The sequence below is a fragment of the Anopheles funestus genome, chromosome 3RL (assembly GCF_943734845.2).
Source record: "Anopheles funestus chromosome 3RL, idAnoFuneDA-416_04, whole genome shotgun sequence".
NCBI classification, from domain to species: Eukaryota; Metazoa; Arthropoda; class Insecta; order Diptera; family Culicidae; genus Anopheles; species Anopheles funestus.
Window position 1 is genome coordinate 55,377,483 of NC_064599.1, and position 26,886 is coordinate 55,404,368.

The 26,886-nt window shown below is 48.7% G+C and overlaps 2 protein-coding genes across 2 annotated transcripts; one reads left to right on the forward strand and one right to left on the reverse strand.

Annotated features, from left to right (window-relative positions):
* Window positions 1-3: 3 nt before the first annotated feature.
* On the reverse strand, window positions 4-6,736 carry LOC125770129 (proteasome-associated protein ECM29 homolog). Its single transcript, XM_049439448.1, has 9 exons — window positions 6,552-6,736; window positions 6,291-6,421; window positions 6,092-6,205; window positions 5,896-6,014; window positions 5,182-5,829; window positions 3,154-5,114; window positions 2,896-3,079; window positions 477-2,818; window positions 4-385 (listed from the first exon to the last, which is right to left on the reverse strand). The coding sequence occupies exons 1-9, from the start codon at window positions 6,577-6,579 to the stop codon at window positions 180-182; spliced, it is 5,733 nt and encodes a 1,910-aa protein (XP_049295405.1). The 5' UTR covers window positions 6,580-6,736; the 3' UTR covers window positions 4-179.
* A 718-nt stretch (window positions 6,737-7,454) lies between these two features.
* Window positions 7,455-26,813, forward strand: LOC125770126 (probable E3 ubiquitin-protein ligase HERC2). Its single transcript, XM_049439440.1, has 11 exons — window positions 7,455-8,655; window positions 8,819-9,045; window positions 9,117-14,585; window positions 14,670-14,821; window positions 14,915-19,661; window positions 19,730-19,921; window positions 20,234-20,546; window positions 20,627-23,594; window positions 23,663-23,857; window positions 23,928-24,396; window positions 24,467-26,813. The coding sequence occupies exons 1-11, from the start codon at window positions 8,085-8,087 to the stop codon at window positions 24,608-24,610; spliced, it is 15,447 nt and encodes a 5,148-aa protein (XP_049295397.1). The 5' UTR covers window positions 7,455-8,084; the 3' UTR covers window positions 24,611-26,813.
* Window positions 26,814-26,886: the final 73 nt, after the last annotated feature.

Consider the following 26,886-nt stretch of genomic DNA (forward strand, 5'->3'; position numbering starts at 1 on the left):
ACGTAAAATTCTATCAACACGCTTGTTTATTTAGATGTAAAACAGTCCCACGACATACGTGTCGTGCTTTATTATGTGATCTTATTTCCAATCACCACCATCGCAAACACTCGCAAACGTTTATCATACAATCAATCTCGGTACTCGATAGAAGCTAATTGCTTCAAACGACAACCTTTCTACTTTAGTTTATCTTCCAAATCCTTCAGCCGGCATTTAATTTCCGGAGCGCTATCTTTTTGCAGCTGCTGAAGAATCTGGGCAAACGTTTGTCGTACCAAACCAAGCTCCAGATCGACCGTGCCGGAATCTTTTGCTTTCAACTTTTTCGACAATATAAGCATCACATTCAGCGCTTCCTTTTTGAGACCGGTGTGAGGTATGGCTGTGAACAAAAAGGAAACAGAAACAATCAATATGGAGTGTGCGTGCTTTAAACAACGATCATGTTGCATTCGTCCTGCTGTGTTACTTACCCGACACATCAACGATCGCTGAGAGCACAATACGACATATAGTCTCCAGGACGCTTCCATCTTTACCGTCCATTTCGACCTTTGCCTTCTTCTCTCGATTCTCTCCCGAAGCGGAACTCGATCCTCCAACGATACTATCGCTTTCTCCTTCGGCAACATCGTCAACCTTGCTTCGCAGCAGATGCAAACGCTCCAGAAACCGACCAAGTGCCTGTAGCAAGCACAACTGCACTGGGCGTGTATTTAGCTTCAAACACTGAACACACTTTTCGACAAACATCCGCTGGTAGCGCCGTTGCGTTTCGATGGAGTACTCGGGCCAAGCTTTTCCCAGCGTTTCGCAAACCGTCTCCTTTAACTGTACGGAAATCAGTATCTGCTTGTTACGTTCCTCTAGAGGGACAAATTCTGTTCCCGATGCACTCTCTCCCGGACCATCGGAATCCTGCTGTTGCTGCTGTTTATCGAGCAGATGCCATACCATGTTATACACCTCCTCGAAACGATCCACCTTCAGTTCGTCCAAAATGTTGCCAAGGGACCGTAATGCATGGGTACGGTAGATCGGTTCTTCCTTTCGACATTCCTTCATCACTGCATCGACTATCCGCTCGGCGTGGTTCGTCGTTTTCTGGTCCAGCTTCTTGCATAGGCTGGCCAAACCTTGCAACAGTCGCTCCTTGCCCTGAAACGTTCGTCCGCTTACATTGTTCAGAATCAGTTCGATTAAGCGACATCGCACCGAATCGTCCAACGTGGCGCTAAGCTTCGCTGCTAGCGTATTCGTAGCAGCACCGGCTTGCGCTTTTAGCAACCATGATGGATTGTTGAGGTTCGTTTCAAGTATCGTTACGATCGCTTCTAGATTCATGCGCAAACCGGCATCACCGGTGTTGATGTCATGCCACAGCTCCTGCCACAACTCCACCGTTGATCGAGTGTCTTCCGTGATCTCTTCATGCATGGCAAAAAACACCAACGGTAGCACATTCGCGCTGTAATCCTTCAGCACCTCCTGGTGCCGTTTGTTGATTGCCTGTATCGTAAGCGGGACTGCCTTCGATCGGGACGCTTGCTGCTCGAAATATAGCTCCTCCAGCTTACCGAACAATCGCTCGATCGATTGCTCTTTGGCCGTCCCGATCAGATGCCCGATAGCAGACGCATAATAGCGCCGCACCGTCGCATTGCGATCGGTCAATCCACTGAAGCACGCGCCCAAATATTTGCTCGTCAGCGGTTGCATCTCCTGCCCCAGGTGTATGCTAACCAGACAAATGAAGTGAGCACAGGCCACCTTGGTGCCGAGATTAACGCTCGACTTTACCAGATCCAGCACGGCCGGACTCATGCGTTCCAGTGTACCATAATCAATATGCCGGATGCATTTCGTTAACGTTTCCATCGTGTAATGCTGCTTGACCGCTTCGGCACGCAGCGAATCGATTGTTTCCTGCGTACCGCCACCCGCTTGCCCCGAAACCATCGTCGACAGATAGGCAAGCTTGACCGAATCCAGCTCACCAGTGGCTTGCAGTAAACAGGGCACCAGACTCGTCAAATGGGGCAGTATAAGCGCACCCGCCGAATCGATCAGTTCCGATAGCGTCCGAATGCTAAGCTTGCGTATCTCGGCGACCGTGTGTGTAACGCCCGTTTCCAACAGCAGCGGGATGATCGAGCTAGCCACATTCATTGCCGATTTGTTGTGATCGCTCGATGCGGCCACCACACACACCTTGCTCAGCGCATTTGCCGTTCCTTCCGCTGCCAAACGCGTGCCTTCGTGCTGATCGTCCATCACACGGAACAGTTGGCTCCATAAATAACGCAATTCGGGTTCCGGTACACTTGGGCGATCATCTACATCCATGCTGGTGGAAGGCATGTCCACACCTTTACTCCTACCCACAGCATCTGATCGTAGCTTTAATCCGGCAGCGCGTTTTATTAGATCCCGCACGGCAAGACAGCATGCGATACGGGTACGCCATTCGTACGAGGTCAAATTTTGCGTCACATCCTCCAGAATCTCCCAATAGTACAGTTCGATCGTGGCTTTGGAATCGGTCACCACTGAGTCCCAGATGCTGATCATCGAGTTCTGGATCTTCGGTGTCGGATCATACTTGTATCGAAACAGGCGTGGAACAATCTTCCCCAGGTATGGTTCCATCTTCAGTTTGGTTGTCTTTGAAATAGACTGCAGACCAAACGCTGCGCCCAGCTTACTATTCCACGTAGCGTTGTGGTTAGCGATTTGCATGAACTGGTAGATCATCTCCGGTTTGTTCAGATCAGACGCTAAAGCACAAAGCTCCTTGTACGTTGATAGATTACCACTGTGTTGGAGAAGAGAGCAATAAACAATTAGCTATTTAGAATGGAAACCCCAAAACACTCAACTTTGCAAGCTTACCCCATGGGAGTCTTGCCGAGAACGCCTTCCTCAAAAAGCTTCGTATCCTCGACCACCTTCTGCACTTGCCGACGGCCACCGATAAGCTGATCGAGCAACAGATTCGACATCTCTTCCTGCTCCGCATCTCCGGTGAGCGTAAATATAATGCCCATTGCACGCGATGCTACATCCTGCACGAGTTCTACAATAAGAGATGAAGCATAACAAAAACATAATAATTCAAATGCATCAGCAACGCGCAACCCTCCTGCTTACCATTATCTTCCGAGAGGAGATCCGTTAGGGCGAGCTGCAAAATTTGCCGCTTCTCACGCACCGGACTTCGGTGGGTGCAATTTTTCACAATGGCCAGCAACCAGACGGCACAGGCCTGCTTTAAGTACGCGTGCGTTTCATTGACTTGCTTTACCAGCTCGATTAGGAACCAGGTAAGCGTTTCATCATTCACATTTCCAACCTTTTCATCGACGTCCGTGTTCTGACTGCCCTTGGGAAGGCCCTGCATTGTATAGGCGATCGCTTGCCCCATCGCAATGTGCAGTGCTGGATCTTTGGTCATCTTCAACATCCCTAAGAATCGCTCCAACACATTCCGGGCGTAGTACTGCTGATCACCGACTGCAAGATATCCCAGACAGTGTGCAGCGTCTTCACGAATTTTTGCCTTCGTATGTCCACTCTGTAACAGCGTTAGGAGTGTTTCCATCAGGGATGCTTTCGTCGTAACTGTCTTTTTGTTACTGCTCTCTGCATCACCATCATCCGTGTCCATACCCTCTACCTCCGGCAGTGGTAGAACGGTAGATGAACCTATCAGGGATAAACTTCGAATAGCGGCCGATTGTAACAACGATTGTTGATCACGTAGCAAAGAAACTAGCAATCCAATGAATTCCTTCAGAATTGCCCACTCCTTCACAGGTGAACGCGTTTCTTTTTTCTTCAGCAACAATTTACGGTGAACGGCATGCGCAGCGGCCAGTATCGAACCATGCCGTGTTTCGAGCGATTTGTTACCAAGTGTTAGTAACTCCCGTACCTGTCGATCAAATTCGGCATCGTCACTAACGTACGCGAGCAACACACCGTACACCATGGCGATCAGCACACGCGTCGGTTCCGAAGTTTCCTTCAGCGATCCTTCCAGCGTTAGCAAAAGATCGCGATTTTCTTCCACCAGTGCGTCCGGGATACAGTTTACCAGATCGTAAAGACCCGTCAGCTCGCTAATTCCCTTACGAGCGATCACCAACCGGCGTACGAGATCATTATACTTTACAATCGTGTCCCGGTGTCCGTCGGCGATCATCTTCCGCAGAAAAGCAGTCAACTTGAAGAAAGTTTCATCGTCACTGGGATGGGAAGTAACGCCCGCATTGAGCAGCAAACATATACGCAAATATTCCAATATCTCTATGTACGTATCAAAAGCGTACGGTAGCTTCACCTTACCGTACCCCATCCGATCGACAACTGTTGCCACTTTGCGCTCCGATTTCGATGCCACGTACTCCACCATCTCACGGAACGAAGGTAGCACGAGATGCTTCGTATCGGACGATTCCGCTTGCTTCGAACGATCGAAATTGCTCACGGACCGGATGGCACCGTAATTGATGTGATCTTTCTTCGACACACCGTACAGATAGGTCGTCATCATTTCGCGCAGCTGCGAACTTTCGCCGCATATAATCAGCAGCAAGTAGCGCGAAGGCACGTAGTAATCGGGAAAGCAGGTCGTTAAGTACACCGAGGTCACATTCTGCACAATCGTCAGCTTCGATTCTGCCTTTTCACCGAGCAGTGCAAGCAACAGCTGTTGGTTTGCATTCGGTACGAAGTGTCCCGCCGAAGCAACGAGCTTTCTTTTCGATGTACCCGGCTTATCATCGGCGTCCTCAGTCTCCATAACCGTCGTTCCCGACGCTGCAGTGGAATTGACTTGCTTTCTCCAATCGAATGCTTGGGCTAGCGCAACCAACGCTTCACGAATGGATGAATGCAGTTCTACCGGAGCCTGCTGCAGATGTGTAAAGTACTCGCCAACGAGCTGAATGTCCTCGTTCACGGTAGCAGGACACACGATGGCCAACTGTGCCATCGCACTGTACGCCGCATTCTGTACCTCATTCGTTTCCTCCGACGATGTACCGATCAATTTGGCGATTCCCGTCAGCAATACCTTCGACAGCTTGTTTATAAGATCCGTCTGGCCACTGAAAAACAACAAGCAAGGACAAATGTAACACTACTACCACCGCTAACATCCATCTTCATACATACTTGTTGATAAGATTGTAAGCGAACTGCAGCGCCAACACTTTACACTTTTGGTTCGTATTGTCCCCAAACAGCGACTCGAAAATCACTTGTATCCCGTTCGCAATGATGATTCCTTTTCCGCGGCACTTTAGCAAATGTTGAAACAACTTTTGGCGTACTCTCGCGCTCACACCGCTTGTCTTGCGGTCCGGCAGCTTTGAACCATTGCCAGAAAACAGTGTGTACAGCGGTGCGGATAGCTTCGGATCGTTCCAATCGAGCGAACTGCAGATCTTATTCAACTCACCAATGGCTGGTGTCGCAACGGAGAATCGCGTATCGGCCGATGCAACGACAAGATGAGCCAGTATTTCCTGATCCGAAAAAATGCCCCCACAAAGGAACCGCACGATACCCTTTTTCAATTGTTCCAACTCCTCCGCTTTGGGCGGTTTCGAAGTAACACGTTTGAAGGAGTACACGCTCATACCGGGCGGAACGTCACTGTCGGGAAGCGTTCCGTACGGTAGAAGCAGCACATCCATTAGCACGGATAGGAGCTGCTGCTTTGTGTGCGGTTTATTTGACAGTCCGAGCAGTTCCGAACGTTTCTCCGGATCCTCCGGTATCTTAATCTCACCCAGCAGTGGAAGGACCAGCATCAGGATTCTAAAAAAATATTATTTTTTTCGAACTTTAGTAGACTGTCAAGACACAAACCCGGCGGCATCTTACTTGTCCTGGTGTGTTTCCGGCTTTCCTTCTAAGCAGTTCAACAACACAGGAGCGAATTCTGTTTGTTCTTCCACCGTCATTCTCGGGAATCCCATCGTTATGTAGATGATGGCGAAATTCTAACAGATTGTAAATAAAGGCAAGGTGGATTAAACAGTGAAGGGCAAAGAATTTTGTCAAAAACATTATTACTTACAATCAAAAACAATGAATCGGCCTGTTGATATTGAGCCAGCAATGGGGCTAGTGGAATTTGTATTTGATTGCGCGACTTCAGCCGCTTGTTGATGTGCGTTAGAATCTCCATCACCTACGGTTTGATAACAAATAGGAGTATCAGTAAACATTAACGTTTGTTAGTCATGATATGCATGTTCCACCGGACGCTTCCAAACCTTCTTTCGCACGTTTTCATTCGGAGACGTAATCTTTATCAACACCGGTGTGAGAAATTTAGTCACTGTACTCTGCAGCTGCTCATCCGTATCAGCAAATCCCAACCGCAGCAGTACACGCTCCAACAGCTCTGTGTGGATAGAAAACACCCGAAAGCGTTTAATTAAATATCCCTCCGCAAAGTGCATCGTCATCTAACGACATCCGATTTTCCTGCAGCCAGTGTGGAAATGCTGCTATATGTAAGTGTATTTGCTCACCCAATTCTTCACTCGGATTTCCTGCCATTTTTGCAATTGATACTTGTTGAACAGTAAACTTTTAAGTAATGATTTTATCCACTAATCTATTAGGTAGTCTGTAAACAAAACCGATGCTTTTCACGACACACAAAGTATCGATGGAATATCGCAGACGAGCTGTCATTAGGCGGGGAGAAAAAAAACTTCACACGATTTGTTTATACTACTGGTTGAGTTAACTAGAACTACTTTTCACAATCAAACCGACTTGAAAAATCTTACCGCTCGCACCGAATTAACTCCAGTTATGTACAAGATTTTATCGTTTTCTACCCGAAAACTTTTGTGTATGAATCAACTATAATAGTTTCATGCATTCCGCTTGTATTACCTGCTATAAGCAAGTGTACAGTCTGTATAGGTGCATTTCAAAAACGCAATGAAATCACAAATTTCAGTTTAACATCTGGTTTAATATTTGCGTCGTAATGAACAAACAGAAAGACTTATTTTTTCGCAATGCATGGAACTAAACGAACATATTTTGCTAGTAATGCAAACCAGCTCTTCTTCTTATTTCGGTTTTGTTTCATTGAATACAGTAGCTTTGTTTACATTTTGTGCAACAGCTGTTTTGCAAGTACCGGCTGTTTTTGACAGTTAAACGATATCCATTCAACAGGTGATCGAAAGTGCATCAAAACAAATCCATTTCCCCTCGTTCCAAATGACACTGTATCGGTAAATACAAGATATACTAGGGAATTCTCTTCTTCGCTTCGCTCAAAGCGCATTTGTTTATCGTTTTTCCTTCTGAATATCTACTTGTGATCAAACTGCACACGTGCAGTTTTGGTAATTACACGTTTCTTCAGTCTGAAACTAAAATTACCACCACGTACAATATGTCTCATTTTGATAATCTACTCTAAAATGAGTTAATTCAGCAAACGATATGTTTCGGATAACAAACAATACGGTTCATCGCACATTTCAACTATCGGTTGTAGGTGGAAACTATCATCTGCGCTTGCGCTGGAGCAAACAAAAAAAAACTGCCTCGACCAAACGTCAACCGTTGTCAATTGGAGTAGTTGTGAAGAAAATTTGTATTGAGAGAAAGTAACTTCAGCTCGTCTGGCTGGCGGGTGTGGAAAATTGGTTGTTTTTCCCGCATATAAGTAATAAAAGCAACACTATCTAGTTTCGGTTAAAGCCTACCTTCCATTGTGCTGGGATGCAAGATGGAAATCATAGCATCCAACAATGGTTTTCGTTTCCCGTTGCATCGCACTATCAATTGCGTTTAATTGATCCATTGGTAGGGCTACGAATCGAGTTTTCTTTTTTCCACTGGCGTGCATAATTACTAGCCTCCGCGAGTGTGTGCGTGCGTGTGTGGTGTGGTGCATGCATGGAATAGCTGTGAAGCAGTGCGCAACGTAGTTGCAACATAGTTTTCTGCATCGCTTCCTTTCGCGTGATATTCCCGTACAGTGGTGCAGTGGTTGGAGTGTGCAATACGAAGGCAAAAAATTTCTATGGGAAAAGATGAATTCCACCAGCGCATCGGCTGCAGCGAATGCGGCAACGACGACGATGGCGGCACCAACGTCAACGACAGTGCCTCCGTCCAGTATCGGGAATGGTGAACTTTACTTCCGGCCCTTACCTTATTTAAGCTTCAAATGGATTAAAGCAGACGTTGGCAGAGCGCTTCGAAATGCGGACGATTTAGCAAACCTATGGAACCACCTAATCCAGGATGAGGAAGTCATCACGGAGCGGGTGCAAACCGCAGTTAATGGAATGGGTGAGGTGGTCTACTTACGGCCCGACGGACGGTATTACTGTGGGAACGCGGCCATATCCTGCGATTGCTGCAAAGGTGTATGTTCGGCCGTTTCCAAATGCGTCTGCTTGATTTGCGAAGAGCTTGGAGTCCAAGAAGGTGTTGACCCGTCGTCATGTCCTGCTGCGACCGGTAGCAACGGGAGCAATGGAGTGGGTCGGAAAGGGCAGGCGCAAAATCATACACAATCCCCGGCCGACCAACCATCGACCGGTGATAACTCTGCAAGTTCCGTCTTGCTAGACTCCTGGCTGTGGAGTCCCGTTCCGGGTGAGTGTGGTAGCCTTTGCACTATGTGTGTTTGTGTGTGCATGCAAAAAGGTCATTGTCATATCACCGCACATGCAATTTTGCGGCACTGCGCACCGCCATCATGGACTTATGTCTCGTTATGCCCGCGTTTCATGCTTTGTATACCTTTGTTCTTTTTTAGGTACGGAGGATAAGAAAACCTGCATAAAGAAGCTGATTGGCGAACAAAGAGATATATGTTTGCAGGCGGCTGGCAATTGTTTGTCTGCAAACCGCATCCGCCAGCTGCTGTTTGTGTATCGACGGTACTTTATTGCACTGCAGGAAATGGGAATGCACAGAGAAACGGAAGAAAAACAACATGCCACTGATCTGGCCACCAGTGAATGCGAGGCGGCGAAACTAAGCGTATGTTTGGTACCCTTTGATTTCGCTCCATTGGCAAGGGCCAACCAGCTAATTATCGCTTTTCTTTGCAGAAAAACTCCAGCCTTGATCGTACCGCCGCTACAATGAAAGATGCCGACAAGGCTACATTCGGCTTGGCTCGCGTTGGTACTCGCGCAGCGCTAAATTTTTCATTTGCCTTCTTGCGACGTGCCTGGCGTTCCGGGGAAGATGTTGAACTGTGCAGCGAGCTGTTATCAGAAGCACTCGAAGCATTACAATCCCTCCCAGAAGCCTCACTGTTCGATACATCCCAAATGTCCACGCTATGGATCGAGGTGGTAGAAAAATCAATCAAATTCCTGCGCCAGGTCGTACTGGGTGACGTAATGGGTGGCCGCTGTCTCGTTCCGAAGGCGGACCGACACATTGCACTGAATCTGCTGCTAGAACTCGGTGCCCAGAAAGGCACGCTGGGTGGTTCATTGGAAGGAGTTTCGCTTCTCCTGACGCTTCACGAGAAAGACCAACAGTCTGACGACAATCGAAGTCCACCGCAAAATACGGGAGCACCGCTCGTACCGCTGCTGCACCGCTATGAACAGATCGAAAGTTTCGGTTCATTCAACACTTCGGATTCGTTTCATTTCGGACCGACTGAATCGTTTCTTAGATTTCTAACGCTACCGGAAAACGAAACTACCTGTGTGGATCTCAAGCTGGCCGCTGTCATCATTATCAGCCATCTAGACCGGCTAGCAAAACCGCACCTACCCGCCGGTAACTGTTCGACAAAGGGAGCAAGCAAGTACGCAAACTCGCCCAAAATATTCACCCTCGGATGGAGCGCTTGTGCGCCGGAACTGTATGGATTTACGGCAACCGAAGCGATACGTACGGGTTGTGCAAATTTCGACGCAATGGTGACATCGGTAACGGCACCGGGAAGTATAGACGGTGCGATGCCCCGATACTCAACGGCTACGATCGATCTACTGTACGATCAAGTGCGCCAGATCGTTTGTGCGGAAAACTGTGTGTACATACTAACCGACAGCGGTACCGTGCTGTACCTTTCGCACAGTATTTCGATGACCGAAGACAATTATCCCGAGCGAGTGAAAGGATTAGAAACTACTATCGTCCAGCTTGCAGCCCATTGTGAAGGACACCACGTGCTAGCGCTCGCCACCAATGGGGATGTTTTCTCTTGGGGTAATGGTGACGGAGGCCGCTTAGGACATGGCGATACGAACGCAAAGGAATTGCCAACTAGAATTGCAGCCCTGACCGAACGGCAGGTGACGGGTGTTTTCTGTGGATCATCGTACAGTGCCGCAATCACGGCGAACGGAGAACTGTACACGTGGGGCCGTGGTACGTACGGTCGGCTAGGACATGGAAATTCGGAAGATAAATACTTGCCTACGGTCGTAACCGCACTGAAGGCGCACCGTGTCATACACGTAGCCCTTGGATGTGGTGATGCGCATTCGCTGTGTGTGACCGACGCTGGTCTCGCGTTTGCCTGGGGCGATGGAGATTTTGGCAAGCTTGGCAACGAATCGTGCGTTGGTTCATCCGTCCCGGTACAAATTGAACTGCCGCAGGCAAGTGTAGCGAAGGTGTTCAGCGGTTCTCAGTTCAGCGTAGCACTGACACGCGAAGGGACGGTATATACCTGGGGAAAGGGCCACGGTGGAAGGCTTGGCCATGGTAATTCCGAACACTCCCCCGTGCCGAAGATGGTGCAAGTATTAGAGGGCAAGAAAATAGTTGACCTAGCGGTAGGACTAGCGCACTGTTTGGCACTTACCGCTTCCGGAGAGCTGTACGGATGGGGTCGGAACGATTTCCAGCAAATTTGCCCCGAGTGTGTAACGCGTGATCCGATCATACCGACGCCCATACTAACTACGCCGCCTACATTACGCGTCGCCGGTATGTCCGCAGGCGTTGCGCAGAGCTTCTTTTGGTGTCACTCGTCCTCACATGGCATTCCGGCTAAAATTCCGTTCGTAGTGGACCTGAGCGAACACACATTCCGCTTGCTCGATCAACTGCTCTGTATGGTGAGCGTTACGTCCACGGACAGTTCCAGGCATCCGCCCAGCCAAGAGGCGGAATGCATCGCTGTCGGCACGCTCAACTTGCTTCGCCTTCAGCTGCACGCAATGATCGTGAATAATGTTCATCCGCGGCAGGTTGGTCTGGTAGAAGGTTCACGCCTGTTGGCTAGTTTGAAAACACGCATTCTTAGCCTGGCCGGTGGGCCGGTTGTGCTGAAAACAATGCAGGAAGCCGCCCAATGGACGCTGCAGGTTGGCTGGAGCATTATTCTCCCGACGGCTTCGGAACGGGCACAAACGCTAACTTCGCTACTGCCGGCCGGACATGATGGCGGTGGAACGATGGGTTCGGCGGCAACGAGCGCTGGACACCGGTTCATGACGGACCTGCTTGTCGGTTCCCTTATGGCGGAAGGTGGTTTGCAGACCGCCCTCAATCAAGCGATTAACCATCATCAGCATCAGAACCCGTTTCAAGCGCAAGAACCCCATGGAGCTGGCACAGGAACTCATCTTTCACTGCTACACCTACTCAAGCAACTGTTGCGTAACAATTCCAGCCTAACGCAAGCCCGTCTTGGCCAGCTCATGCTCGGTCCGTACCTTAAAGTAGATGACGGTTTCTGTTCCTCGGAGCCAACATCACCGAGCCTTGATTTGCTGCACAAATTCCAACGCTTGTTACTTTCGCACCTTTATGCCTCAAAGGCGGACGATCTGAGTGGTGCGGAAACTCTGCTTTACACTTACATCGAACAGCTGGTCGGCCCATGTGTAAACACGCTTGCTAAGGCGTATGAAACGATCCTCCAGGGTAAAGATGGTGTGTCCGACATTCTTCGCAATGACATTTCGGACGCCTTGCTGTATGAACTGCTGATCGGGTTGGTGGTAATCCAGCAGGATAAACCACTGTTGCTAGCAAACTTCGACTGGAACCTGCATCTAATACCGCTTTTGAATGCTCTCGATAGATTTAATCGTCTGACGCAGGAAGGTGAACTACAGGACACGGACGATATGGGATGGCCGGGTATAATAAGCCGTGGTGCATCAAAGGCGATGCCGTTGCAAGAGGAATCGGTACTGATCCGACGCAGCGACATCGACAATCACATTCGGGATGGCGGAAGTTGGGTCATAATCAACGGGAATGTGTACGACGTGAAAGACTACACGCCCGAAAATCCACTCACACAAGAGTTACTCCAGTTGCACGTAGGGAAGGATATATCGCTCGAAATTGGTAACCCTCAGCACCGAACAGCGTTCGAGTTTATCACGTCTTACTTGCGTGTGGGCCGATATGCAGTTAGCGAGATGTATGACAGTGCTACGAACCCACGTCCCCTAGTGACGTTAACGCACTTTCACTCCGAATGTTTACTCGCTTATTTGCTAGGACAGCGTGCGAGTATCCTGCAGGTCGGGTCTCCGCTGCAACCGGCCGAACTGCAGTGTCGCAATCTTCTCAATTCACACGTCCTAAGCGGTGGGCTGCAGGTGCTGCAACCGTCCAATCCATTCGACGAGGAAAAAGGTGAAGCACGCAGCAGCGGATCAACGGCGGGAAGTACTCCGACGGACGCTTCCGCGCAGATACCGATCGTGGCGGGCGATGGTGTACCGATAATGGGAAGTTGGCCTATGGTGCTTATAACACAGCGAGTCGATACGCTGCTAGCGAATTTAGGCGAGGGAAAGATCACCGATCCTTTGGTCGCATCATGGATTGGACTGTGCGAACGATTCTGCAAGGAGCATCATCTCATCTGGCATCAGGAATTTCCACCCGAACATCCAGTCGTGGAGCTTGAGCGCTTGCTAATGGCGGTGCTAATACGCCATCAGGCACTCGGGCCACTCGCGCTTGCCGTGATTGATCGGGAGCTGAGCGGCTCTGGTTCAAAACCTCCGCAACCGATCGTGAACATCATTCGCACCGTGCATCAAACGAAATGGGCAATCGTTAAAATGCGACAGCAGCTAAACCGCAGCTATAAGGAAGTGTGCGCTCCGATGATTGATAAATGTCGCTTTTTGCTGTACGAAATTCGACCAGCCATTAGCCTCGAACAGCACGGGCTAGAGCGTTTGCACATTCTGCACCGGCCGTCCCGTTTTAAGGCGCTCGTAAGACGTATCATAGCGGAGATGGGTGCGGCCAAACGGCAGCTTAAGCTGGCGTGCGCGAAACCGGAAGACATCGTTAATGCTACCATCCAAAGCCAGTTCAGCAGTGGGAAGATACAGTCGCACGAAAATCTAAGCGGTTGCGGTATGACCAAACAACATCCCCAGCAGCAACATCTGCACCAGGGTGTGACGCTCTCCACGGAAAATCTAGTCAACGAAAACATCATCAAGGTGGCCAGCCTGGAGAGCCTCACCGCAGCGGGAAATGTGCATCGTCGATCGTCCGTCGATCGGTCAGCTTCACCGGTGATATTGCTTAGTAACAACAGCACGGCACTGGCCAAGCTTGCTGCATCGAACGAAAACCTTATCGACACCGACGGTTCTCAGGCAGCTGACGGAACGCTCAACAGCATCGTCGGAGGCGTAGTGGTGGATGTAACCAGCACGATTGAAGGTAGCGAGAATGCGGTCGAAGGCAATGAGAAGAAAATCACTTTCACTAATGATGATCAGATTAAAACACCGACGAATGAAATGATCGAATTTCATGGTGCTGCCGGAAAGGCGACCAAAGCATTCTCCCAAGATGGGGACGATTTCATCAACAACGTGATTGCAAACCTGAGCGATAAGTGTCTGCTCGAGTCATACCCGGCAGAATTTAAAACCGGCATTAGTCAACAGGTGGTGGATTTCATTCTGCACGATCAGTGTGATGTGGAAACATTGCGTCGTGCTATGTACTGCCAGATACAGCGCTACCAACTGCGTAAGCAAGGGCTGGAAATGTTCTTCGAATTGCTCTGCATTACCGGTTTGTTTGATGCTGTGCAGTACAATCTTTTTAACGGTTTTCTTGGATTGCATCTCGGCCATGGTTCCGTACGATGCCACGTTGCTGGTAATGGGGAAGGATTGCCAGAACAGCAGCAGCAGCAACAGCAACAGCAACAACGCGAATCAGAACATGTGCTCGATAATTTGAACATGATTACCGCCTACCAGAAGGCGGACATACTGATCGCCCATGCCAAGATCATCGAATGGGCTGTTACGGAACTGCAGAAGTACGTCAATCAAGACAAAATCAACGGCCGGCATCGGACACACGGCGAGAAAGATCATTCAAATTTGGGAACGTACGTGTTTCTTAAGAAATTACCCCGGGCTCGATTTTTGCTAAGTATTTTTGGCATCCTTTCCCGTACGTACGAAGCGAACGAGCTCAGTTTGTTGGTAAATTCTGGTATTCTCGGAAGCATAATGGGGCTGCTGCGACAAACCGGTGCCGATATGCCAAGCAACAAACACACCTCCGATACATCGGTCATTTATGAGGACGTTGTTACAAATGTAAGTCATTCGTTGTTTACACGGATTTCGAAAGTGTATTTAACGACCAAATTAATAAGATGATATCTATGCTATTTTTTTTAGTTAAAATCTTCAAAAGAAGGTCTTTCTGGACCGGAACTTACAAAATTCATGAAAATTGGAACAAGAATTGCACGTGGCGCTGACTGGAAGTGGGGTGAACAAGATGGTCCGGGCGGCGAAGGACGTATCATCAGCGAAATCGGCGAGGATGGGTTAGTTAAGTTCAGTTATTCAATTCATTTTGTTGCTTAATTCGTTTGATAACCCGCACTAAACACTCGGTTTATATTGCTTCTCTTTTTTAGCTGGGTTCGCGTAGAGTGGGACAATGGTTCGACGAATTCATATCGTATGGGAAAAGAAGGAAAATATGATCTCCGGCTAGCCGACAGCGCGCTTAAAGCTTTATCTCCCGACAAAGATAGCGAACGGGAAGATTTCATCGATCACACGCTTAACCACGAATCACACCCAACAAAATTGCTGCGCAATGTGTGTATTAAAACGCTTCAGATGCTGTTCGCCTCGGTAGGACTGCATGCGGAAAAGATGGAACAAAATGCGCTCCGTGGCGTGGCTTCGCTGTTCCGAACGATGCTCCAACCGAATGAATGTCGTTCGGGCAACACCACTACGAACAACTGTTACAACTTCGGCTTAGAGCAGTGGACCGTGCTTGGATTTTTGCGTGCAATTTCTTTCACTCCTGCACTTTCCCGTCAGCTGACCACACCGCTGTGGATCGAACTCGCCTTTAGGATACTGAATGCTCCGATTGCAAGCAAGAAGGACGTTTACAAGAAATTGCACTGTTTACGATTGCTGCAGTCTACGCTCGTTAACTGGACGCATGACGATCGGTCCCGTGTCGATGGTATAATTAGCCAGCTGTACGATGTACTCGGCCGCATCTCGCTTACTTGCCCGAACGATTCGTCCTTACTGTCCAGTGCGGTAGACGCAAAATCGCGCGTCCTATACAGCGCGTCGCACAGCGGCACCGTGGCGGAAGAAATGGTGGTTTTGATTCGACGCCTTCACACACTACCGCTGTGGAACGAAAGCATCAATTCATTCATGCAACAAAAACTATGTCTAACGGCTGATATTTTCCTAGTAAACGAGCTGGACACAATTACGGACGGTGAAAAGCGCGCAATCATGGGTACGCTCGGTACGATCGGTGGGTGCGATTCACGGCCTAGGATCGGGCTAAATATCACGCTTGACGGCGTCCGGGGTACGATATCGCGCATGACCAAGAAAGGCAAAGTGGTCATGAACGTGCACGGTGCGGCAGAGACGAAGAAAATTCCTATCTTTAAGGTGGCCGAATGTGCGGACGTCGGTGCGTTTAGCCTTTCGAAGGTGACGATCAGTGAGATGTTGCTTAACTCGTGGTCGGTTATGTTTTATGGCATTGGGCAGCTTATACCACTGAACGGGAATACCGGTGGCGATGGATGTGCCAGCGCATCCCTACTGCAAAGCCAGCAAATTAACTTTGCAACATTAAAAGCAACGAAAGTGCTGTTTCGCAATCAGAGTTTGCTACGGCGTATTCTTCGCCAACGGTCACCAGGCCTAACCAAAAGTGCATCGCGTGATAGTGTATCTTCTGATCGAGATGGGGATAGCCCGGAACCGGAAGAAGCCAAAACTCGTTCCGAATCAAATACGTCCGATGAGTCGCAAGCGTTTTACACGGCGGAGCTACTAATACAGACTATTCTACTGCGTGCTACACAACCGAGCCCACTGAAAGCGTGTTACACTTATCAGGAGATGGAATTAGCTGCACTTAACATCTCACAAATGCTTGCCAGTCATATACATTATTCTTCTGGTGATGCCACCTCGGGACAGATAGTAACCAGTGGGTGTAATAAACGTCCGTTACCGCTTGGCCAACCAACTATGATACATGGAGTGCCCGTTTACAACAATGAAACAGCATTACTTGTAGCTGACCCACCTGCGTCATCCGGAGTGGGATCGCAAAGCAATGCTACGGGCACCCGTAGTGGACGATCACGGCCATCGAACGCATTCGTTGCTCCCAGCCCTCTTGTAGCGCAAATCATGGAAATGGGATTCACCCGTAAATCGGTCGAACTGGCGTACAAAAGTCTTATGCAACAGAATGAAAATGGCAACCCTACCGCTGAGCAGATCATCCAATGGATCCTGGAGCATCCGGAACTGACTGCAAGCTTAGGCCTTGGCACTGGTGGAAAGTCTGGCGATGGAGAACAACATGATCACGATCTGCGTGGACACAGCGACACGGAAAGCGTTAGTTCGGACACTATGGATGGAGGCTCATCGCAGCAGGATTATCAACAGCACCATCAACAAAACAGTGGTTCCGGAGCGATGTACAAAAGTCGGGAAGATTTCAAATCAACCGATCAGTACGCAATGTACGTGCGTGGTATTATCTGTCCGGGAATGCTCGTGCGCTGCTGTCAAGAGTTTGAAGAGATACGCAAAGGCGATATCGGAACGGTGGAAAAGGTGGAGCCGGAAGGTTTGCATGATCTGAATGTGCGCGTGGACTGGCAAATGCATGATCGACCCTATTGGATGTGCTTTGTGCATTTGGAGATGCTCGAACCACCGTCAACGCTCACGGATCCGTCCGGATGCGGTGGTATTATGGTAGGCTCTCAAGTGCGTCTGTTGCGGGCACACGTGGCTCGACATCGGTTTCCATCACTATCGGCACCGCGCGGTACTACTGGTGTGGTGAGCTCCTTAACGGGTACCGAGGCTATAGTGGAATTTCCCCAACAGACGCTGTGGAAAGGTAGCGTCAGTGAGCTAGAGTTGATTTCCAACCCTACAAACTATGGAACAGGTTCCGGCGGAGCTACCCAAAACGGTGGAAGTAGTGGAGTGTTCGACATTATCGATGATTGGTCGCGATGCATCCGTGCGCTATCGGTATCGTCGAATGAAGCGTCTGCAAAGTATCTGCTGGATCGGAGTACGAATAACTATTGGCAGAGTGCCAGTACGGCTGTGCAAGGAAAACACTGGATAAGACTCGAGATGCACGATCAGGTATTGGTGCAGTCGCTCTCAATCATCGTTGATCCGGATGATTTCTCTCACATGCCATCGCTTGTGGTGGTACGTGTGGGCGACGATAGCTTCTCCATGACGGATCTTCGCTGGGTCTCGATCAATTCAACCACCGTGACGATGCCACTGCTCACCGATTGCAAGCAATATTATCGACTGATTGAGATCCGCATCAAACAGTGTCGCAACAACGGGATTCAATGCCGCGTGCACGGATTGTCGATTGTCGGCAAACGCAAACAGACCGACGTCGATATGATGTTACAAAATGCTGGATTTCTGGCGTCCGAGAACGAAACCATTGCCGAACCGAGTTATTCCACTTCGTCGAACTATGCGGACGAGCCGGCCTCGCTGAACGATGAAGTCTCGTCGAAGGTGCTAGTGTGGGGCCTAAACGATAAGGAGCAGCTGGGCGGTCTGAAAGGTTCGAAAGTGAAACTTCCAACGTACTCGTCTGTGTTGAGCCAGCTCAAACCAATACATATCGCTGGCGGGTCGAAATCGCTGTTCATTGTTTCGCAGGACGGAAAGCTTTACGCGTGCGGCGAAGGCACGAATGGAAGGCTCGGATTAGGCCACAACAACAATGTGCCGACGCCAAAGCAGGTACCTATATTGAGCCAGTACGTGGTCAAGAAGGTTGCGGTCCATTCCGGTGGCAAACACGCGATGGCACTCACACTAGATGGAAAAGTGTTTTCATGGGGTGAAGGCGAGGACGGCAAGCTAGGCCACGGCAATCGCTTAACGCTGGAAAAACCGAAGCTAATTGAAACACTGCGAACGAAACGCATACGAGATATTGCGTGCGGCTCTAGCCACAGTGCGGCCATCACCAGTTCCGGTGAGTTATATACATGGGGCCTAGGTGAATATGGCCGTCTAGGACACGGAGATAATTGTACGCAGTTGAAGCCGAAGCTGGTGACCGCTCTACAGGACCACCGGGTTGTACAGGTGGCTTGTGGAAGTCGTGACGCCCAAACGCTCTGTTTGACCGAAGAAGGGCTGGTGTTTTCCTGGGGTGATGGAGATTTTGGCAAGCTAGGACGCGGTGGCTCCGAAGGATGTTCCATTCCGCACCAGGTGGACCGGCTGAACGGTGTGGGTGTGATGCAGATCGAGTGTGGAGCACAGTTTAGTCTTGCGCTTACGAAAACCGGCGAGGTATGGACTTGGGGAAAGGGTGACTACTATCGATTGGGCCACGGAACCGACCAGCACGTGCGAAAGCCGACACCGATTCAAGGATTACGTGGAAAGAAGGTAATTCATGTGGCTGTTGGCGCTCTTCACTGTCTCGCCGTGACCGACAGTGGACAGGTGTTCGCCTGGGGCGACAACGACCATGGCCAGCAAGGATCGGGCAACACCATTGTCAACAAAAAGCCCAGCCTGGTGCTCGGATTGGATGGCATCTTCGTCAACCGGGTAGCGTGCGGTAGTTCGCATTCGGTAGCCTGGAGTTTACCACAGAACCAGACAGAAAAGGATAAGAAGGAACCGGTTGCGTTTGCCGTGGCGAAGGACCCGCTCGGAAGTCACAGTTTGGGAATTTACGCATCGGACACGGAAGCGACGACTTCTTCTCCGCTACCGGTTCCGAATAGCAGCAAACCTCAGCGACCATCACTGTCGGAGATCGTTCTCTCGCTGGAGACGGCCAGCGCAAGACAAGCAGCTTTATCGCACATTATCAACGCTATGGGTATCCTGCATGCCCGAGCATGTATAATAGCGGCACTTACCTGTCACTCGCAGATGAGTGCGGCCGATAAAGTACCCACATATGGTCATGGTGGTGGCGATGTTATGGTACGACCGGTATCACCTATTTCGGAGGGAGATGAAAGCGGAACCAAAGCGACAGTGGCGGAAAGTACGTTGGCCCAGCAAAACGAAACCATAGCGCATGGCGGTGGTGAAGGACCTGCAGATATTGCTGGACTAACAGCAGTTACGGTAAGAACAGGAAATTTGCCCAATTTGTGGTAAAAAACTAATAGTTGATCATTCTATCATTCGAGCAGACGAACGAATTTCTCGATGGTGATATACCGATCATTTCCGGCATGAATAATGCACTCGGTGCATATCGCAGTTTGACCGGATCGCTGTCACTCTCAGCCTCGATATCGAGCTGCAATGCAACGCAGCGTCAGTCGAAAATGTCCGCGAGCGCAATGTCTGTAATGGCTGCAACAATGACGCATCATGATGAGGTATGTAAAGGATTCTCTTTCTTTCTATCTCTTGCTGGCTTTTAACGACCTCTAAGGTCACGCCGGCCATTTCTGGATTACTAGACTTATTTTTACCACGTAGCCGGATAGTCAGTCCTTGCTCCGAGGGGACGGTCCGGATGGGATTTGATCCCCAGTCCTGTCGTCTGGTCCGGTCCCGTTTATCACATAAACCACCGGACCCCCGGATGTAAAGGATTATATCTGAGGTTTTAATTCCCAAAGCAAAATATAGAACATTTTTGTCTGCGGACATAGCAATTGTCATCTTACTTATTCACTTTCTTTCAGTTAATGAACGAAGCTAACACTAGCAACTTGGACGATTTTACTGCACTTCTCGGCGAACCGGAAGCTAAACATCTTATAGAATTGCTAAAACTGAGTGTTTTCGGTCGAACCGGCGCAACCAGTACGTCCGAAACCATCGCCAGCACACTAATTGCGCTCGCCAAATCAAATTCCACCATCGCGAATATGCTGATTGAAACGTGCATCACGGAATTAGAAGATCTATGCACATCGCGCCATTCATTGGGCAAACTTCCGAAGCCGGTGGTACAGGAAACAAGCCATCCTTACATTGATGATATCATATTAGTGGGTAAGTATGCGTACGGTTGATTATTTTTTGTAACAATTACAATTCTGATTTGCTCTATGTTTTTTTTTCTTCGTTAACAGGACATGTGAAAATTCCCGGTGCCGAATCACTTCGCATTGAATTTGACAGCCAATGCTCCACGGAACGCCGTAATGATCCATTGATCATCTTCGATGGCTCGGGCAACGTGGTAGCGACCCGTTCCGGGCGTGAGTACGCACAGTGGGCACAGGAAATTCGCATTCCTGGTGACCAAATGCGTTGGAAGTTTACTAGCGACAACTCAGTTAATGGATGGGGATGGCGGTTCTACGTACACGGAATTATGCCTGAATCCTACCTGCAGGAGTTGGGTTCAGATCGGACCGTTCTCTCGCAACCTTCAATTGCACTCGTCATGGCTTTACTTGATTCGCTACCAGTTCCAACATCGAACACGAGTATTCTTATACGTTTAACGTCGGCGCTGTCCCAGTGTGCGCAGCTGGGTTCGTTAACGGTTGCTCAACGTATTTGGTCATTGAAAAAGATGCATCACTTGCTCTGCAGTCATAGTGTAACGCATGCGAAGGATGGTACACCTCGTCCGATGGATTCCGCAGTAACCGATATATTAACACCTCTCGTACCGATTATCTTGCGACAGTATGAATATGAAGAACCACAGGTCCGGAGCGGAATACACCTGATGCATTCGGAGTATTTCAAGACATTGGTTGCGCTGGCATGCGATATGCACATGGACACGATACTATTGCCTCAGGCCGATCCACACCGTTGGGCATGGTTCCGACGCTACTGTGCGGCGGTTCGTGTCGCCCAAGCTCTCATACGCCGTACGAATCTTCCGCCAACCTTCTGTCTGGAAGTACGCAAGAAGCTTGCCGAAATAGCATCTCCAGCAACTCCTGCACAAACATCAGTTGGATCGAGTACTACCGGTCAGGGAAGTGCTGTAGAAGGTTACAGTTCGCTCATCCAACACACATCTAGCCATTCGAGTTTGCTCAGCCAGAGTCATCCGTTAGCCTTTGAATTGAGCAGCACTATTAGCAGTAGCAGCACCACAACGAGCAGTAGCAGTACCGGAACAACCACAATCACTGCAGGAAGTAGCGATTCATTGCCAGCGAATGTGGCCGCTAACGAAATACCGAAGTATCTACATGAAGATCATGGCTACTTCACACCGCAGTACGATTCTCAGCTTTTGCAGTGGTTCAATAGAAGGCCTGAGGATTGGGCATTCTCGTGGGGCGGTGCTAGTACTATTTTCGGCTGGGGTCACAATCATCGGGGCCAGCTTGGTGGATTGGATGGAAGTCGCATTAAAAATCCGACACCCTGCGAAGCGTTGAGTTTGCTGCGCCCTATACAAATAGCCGGCGGTGAGCAGACACTGTATGCTGTAACTCCTGATGGAAAGCTTTACGCGACGGGTTATGGTGCGGGCGGTCGCTTAGGTGTCGGAGGCACCGATTCCGTTACCACGCCAACGCTCGTCGAATCGCTACAGCATGTGATGATCAAGAAAGTGGCGGTAAATTCGGGCGGCAAACATTGCCTTGCACTGTCCTCCGATGGTGAAGTTTTCTCGTGGGGTGAAGGCGAAGACGGAAAGCTCGGACATGGCAATCGAGATAGCTATGATCGTCCGAAGCTGATAGAATCCCTTTCTGGAATCGGGGTCGTCGATATCGCGTGTGGCAGTGCCCACTCTGCATGTATCACCATTCAAGGACATGTGCTTACATGGGGTAAAGGCCGCTACGGTCGTCTAGGACATGGAGATTCCGAAGATCAGCTGCAACCCAAGCTGGTGGAAGCGTTGCTCGGCTATCGGGCGATCGATATAGCTTGTGGATCGGGTGATGCGCAGACACTTTGCATCACGGACGATGACAATGTGTGGAGCTGGGGTGATGGTGACTACGGCAAGTTGGGCCGCGGCGGTTCCGATGGCTGTAAGGTGCCGATGAAGATCGAAAGCCTGGCAGGGTTGGGCGTGACAAAAGTCGAATGTGGATCCCAATTCTCGGTAGCTCTCACGCGGTCCGGAAGCGTTTACACGTGGGGCAAGGGGGACTACCATCGGCTAGGCCACGGCAATACGGATCACGTACGGCGACCGAAGAAAGTTGCAGCCCTGCAGGGAAAGAAAATCATTTCTATCGCTACGGGATCGTTACACTGCGTTGCTTGCAGCGATGGAGGTGAAGTGTTTACCTGGGGTGACAACGACGAGGGCCAGCTGGGCGATGGGACCGTCACGGCAATTCAGCGCCCACGCTTAGTACAATCGCTCCAAGGGAAGCATATCGTGAAGGTGATTTGTGGATCAGCACACACGCTCGCACTGTCCACGTACCAGCTGAGCGAAGCCGTAAGACCACCACCGTCACCACCGCTTGAGTATGATCTCGTGCGTGACATTGCACCGGAAGTGCTTCACGCTCGTTTGGTGTTGTTGCACCATTTCTCGGAGCTATTGTGCCCTTGTCTCGCAATGTTACCGATCGCAGGATCGCTTTCGTTGGCCTCCCTGAAGGATGTACTCGTTTACTCAATCAAGGAAACGGGTTTCCGGAAAGTGATCCAAACTACGATGGTACGGGACAAACCACATGGCCCTGTCATAGAGCTGAACCGCATCCAGGTGAAACGTTCACGCATGCGATCGGGCAATGGTCTTGCTGGTGTTGACGGTATGAAGAGCGTGTTCGGACAGATGGTCCAAAAGTTGCCGCTCCTCACACAGGAAGCATTGTCGATGCCACACCGTGTCTGGAAGGTAAAGTTTGTTGGTGAAAGTGTCGATGACTGTGGCGGTGGTTTTAGCGAATCGATCGCTGAAATGTGTGATGAGCTGCAGAATGGTAGCGTCCCATTGCTGATACAGACGCCCAATGGTCGTGGCGATGCAGGCGCAAATAGAGACTGCTTTTTGCTGGATCCAACACTCACCACCGTGCTGCACATGAACATGTTTAGATTTTTGGGTGTGTTGATGGGCATCGCCGTACGGACTGGATCACCGTTAAGTTTAAAGTAAGCAATCTTGTTTATTTGTTCGCAAATAATCCAATAATGTTCCGTTATCACTTCAACCTTTGCAGCCTTGCCGAACCCGTGTGGCGTCAACTGTGCGGAGAAGCGTTACGTCCATCCGATCTGACGGAAGTAGATCGAGACTATATTACCGGCTTACTATACATTCGTGATGTTGAAAGTGATCCGAAAGTGTTTGCATCGATTGAATTACCATTCTCTACCCCTTCTGCCAAAGGCCACGAAGTTCCATTATCTACCAAGTAAGCAGTTCTGGATTCTTAGCACATTTTGTGCCTAATGTATAGCCTGTAATCGTTTAAATCTTTTTAGATATACTAAAATAACGCCAGAAAACCGCAGCGAGTATGTGAAGCTTGCGCTCAACTATCGCATCCACGAGTTCGACGAGCAAGTAAAAGCCGTCCGAGATGGTATGTCGAAGGTCATTCCGGTCCCATTGTTGTCGCTCTTTTCCGCCGCCGAGCTTCAGGCAATGGTTTGCGGTTCGCCGGACATTCCACTCTGTCTGCTGAAAACCGTTGCCACGTACAAGGGTGTCGAATCGACCTCCTCCCTTGTACAATGGTTCTGGGAGGTGATGGAAGAGTTCACCAACCAGGAACGGTCCTTGTTTTTGCGCTTTGTTTGGGGCCGCACTCGACTGCCACGTACGATTGCCGATTTTCGTGGTCGTGACTTTGTTCTGCAAGTACTGGATAAGTACAACCCGCCGGATCATTTTCTGCCGGAAAGTTACACTTGCTTTTTCTTGTTGAAAATGCCTCGTTATTCTTGCAAGGTAAGTTTACACGATAATCGTCGATGGAGGATGAAAACGTCTTACTAACTTATGTTATTTTTTGTTGTAGGCCGTTCTGCAAGAAAAACTCAAATACGCCATTTATTTCTGCAAAAGCATCGATACGGACGAATATGCTCGAGTCGCGATGGGTGATCCAACTGAAGCGACCGGCAGCGAGGATAATAGTGACATTGAGTCGGTACTATTTTAAATTAGCACCTAACTGGACGGATGAAGCGTATCAGCTAGTTTAAAAAAAGATTAATCGTTGAAGTGCGTGCTGAAACGTGTCGGCAAACACACACGTGCCTCTCACACATCTCCTAGGAGCTTACTCGACTGATTACATTGACTGAAACAAAACGTGCATCACACGTGTTCATCAGCAAGGAGCTAAAATTAGATCTCCATTTTGTCGTTACTATCCCACTTGCCCTCTACTTGGTAATCTGTAGCGGGCGTGAGTATGCGGAAATCTTGCCACTACTCTTGGAAGAACGATGCTAGATTGCACTTCTTTTGGTCACAACTTCATATCCTTAGAATGTTGATTTATTTTTACTAACTTGGCAGTTTAAAAAAAAGAACATCTACATATATTCTAAACATTCCAGAAACTAACAATATGTTTCAGCAATCAGAACGGAGATAACCTACTTTCTTGGTAACAGTATAAATACCACAATGTTTCATGGATATACACAGTGGCGGGTTTAACGGTAAGAGCGAACTAAGCGGGCGCGGTGGGATCCGTGCTCGCAACTGTATGAACAAGTCCCCCGTTTGCTTTCGCGCTTAGGGTACCGCAGAAGTGTAAATCCGCCACTTGGTATACAGTAACATAACGTATAATAACATAACAATTGACAGAGGATATATGTTCGTTATCGAAATGAAGACAGACCACGGTCGTAAATCGCTAGCCTGTGTGCGATTTGGTTTCTGCCAGAAAAGATTGAAATTTGTTGATGAACTAGAGAATATATTAGCTGATGGATAAGTGGATTGTTTAACAGCAGAACCGCATACTTGACGTGTGCGCTGATCTCCCCCGATGTTCCCATTCGTCACTAGAAGGTAGAAAATGTTCAAGATAGCTAAAAAGATAGCTTTGATTTAATTCACAACTTTAGCGACCAACGATTGCTGGACATCAACTGAGAAAAGTATTTGCTATCGCTTTATGCAATAATTAGGTGTTGCAAAATATATTGTACGCTATCAGTACACTATTATGCATGGTTCGAACACACTTGGAGGACTCTAATTCGCTTTAATGGCCCTAGTATTAGCGTACCGTGGAAGATTTTGGGTAGCAAAAAGCAAAAACAAAACGTAGTCTATCAAAAACTATGTGACTAACGCTTCACGGTTAAGTAGTTTGCCCATGCGCGTAGTAATAGTCGATAACCGATTCAACCGAAAAGCATGAATAATAACAGAAGAAAGCATGGAATTTAAAGCTCATACTACACGTGGAATTTGCTAACGTTGGCGAGTCATTGGCGTTTATAAAGTAGCGTAGTTCACTAGCAGCCATTTTGCATGTGGCGAATGTAAAAGGGGAAGAAAGATTATTAATTTCGCGAGCGAAGATAGCGTAGATTGCGTCATAGTAGTGCTAACCATTAGGCAGATTGCTGATTATGAGGATAGAGTTTAGCTGTTATGAACAGAAATGTGACTAACAATGCACTAGTGTGTATTTTGCATCAGTATACAGGCAACTGCTAAGAGTAATTTATTTTATTTATATATGTTTGGTCGTCTACGTTCACGGGATGTTTTGGAGAAGGGAATGCTTTACGGTTGCGTTCGTGGTAGGTTTCAGCTTATGTGTTGTCCTATTATAGATTTACGTAGGATCTAGCGAGATCTAGCAAAAGCACGATAGCAAACACAGACGAGGCAAGAATCAGGAACAAATCACACTCACAAATAGGTGTGAAACTCCATCCATCCAAACGATTAGCGAAAAGCACGGACGGTCCAGTGGATATTATTATTGCCTGCACTCGCTCTACACGCCTTGTAATTTGTACGTTATTTCTACAGAAGGAGAGAGAGAGAGAAAAGAAAACGAATAAGTCACGCAATATGCACTCCTGCCGTCCGCAAGGTGAGTGCATACCTTATTCTCCCCATTCCCAAAAAACACACCACAGCACTGTGATTGATGTTTTTCTTCCTACGTTCATTTGCTATATGTAATGTGTGTTTTTAAACACAAAATTCTCTTTTGTACTTCCAATCCTAACCTGCCGAATATTTGTGCTGATGGAAGCAACTGAAGGGAATCGTGAAATAAAAGGAAGTGTGTACTATTACCATATTGTGGGATACTAAAAATGAAATCTCAAAATAAACAATCAATTTAGACATAGCCGTACCTTCCGCGTACTAAGTAACCAAAATGCTGGCACTTTTCAAATGTTTTGCTTGTTACGGAAAGAATCGATGCTGCTAAAGCGTAAATTATAAAAAGGG

What these genes read in the sequence shown, in the direction of transcription:
- LOC125770126 (XM_049439440.1), top strand. Translation starts at nt 8,085, where the DNA reads ATGAATTCCACCAGCGCATCGGCTGCAGCGAATGCGGCAACGACGACG. An exon ending in GCGAGGCGGCGAAACTAAGC is followed by an intron (nt 9,046 to 9,116) that starts GTATGTTTGGTA and finishes TTTTCTTTGCAG; the next exon opens with AAAAACTCCAGCCTTGATCG. An exon ending in AGCGAAATCGGCGAGGATGG is followed by an intron (nt 14,822 to 14,914) that starts GTTAGTTAAGTT and finishes TCTCTTTTTTAG; the next exon opens with CTGGGTTCGCGTAGAGTGGG.
- LOC125770129 (XM_049439448.1), bottom strand. Translation starts at nt 6,579, where the DNA reads ATGGCAGGAAATCCGAGTGAAGAATTGG. An exon ending in ATGAAAACGTGCGAAAGAAG is followed by an intron (nt 6,206 to 6,290) that starts GTTTGGAAGCGT and finishes ATCAAACCGTAG; the next exon opens with GTGATGGAGATTCTAACGCA. An exon ending in CTCGGCAAGACTCCCATGGG is followed by an intron (nt 2,819 to 2,895) that starts GTAAGCTTGCAA and finishes TCTCCAACACAG; the next exon opens with TGGTAATCTATCAACGTACA.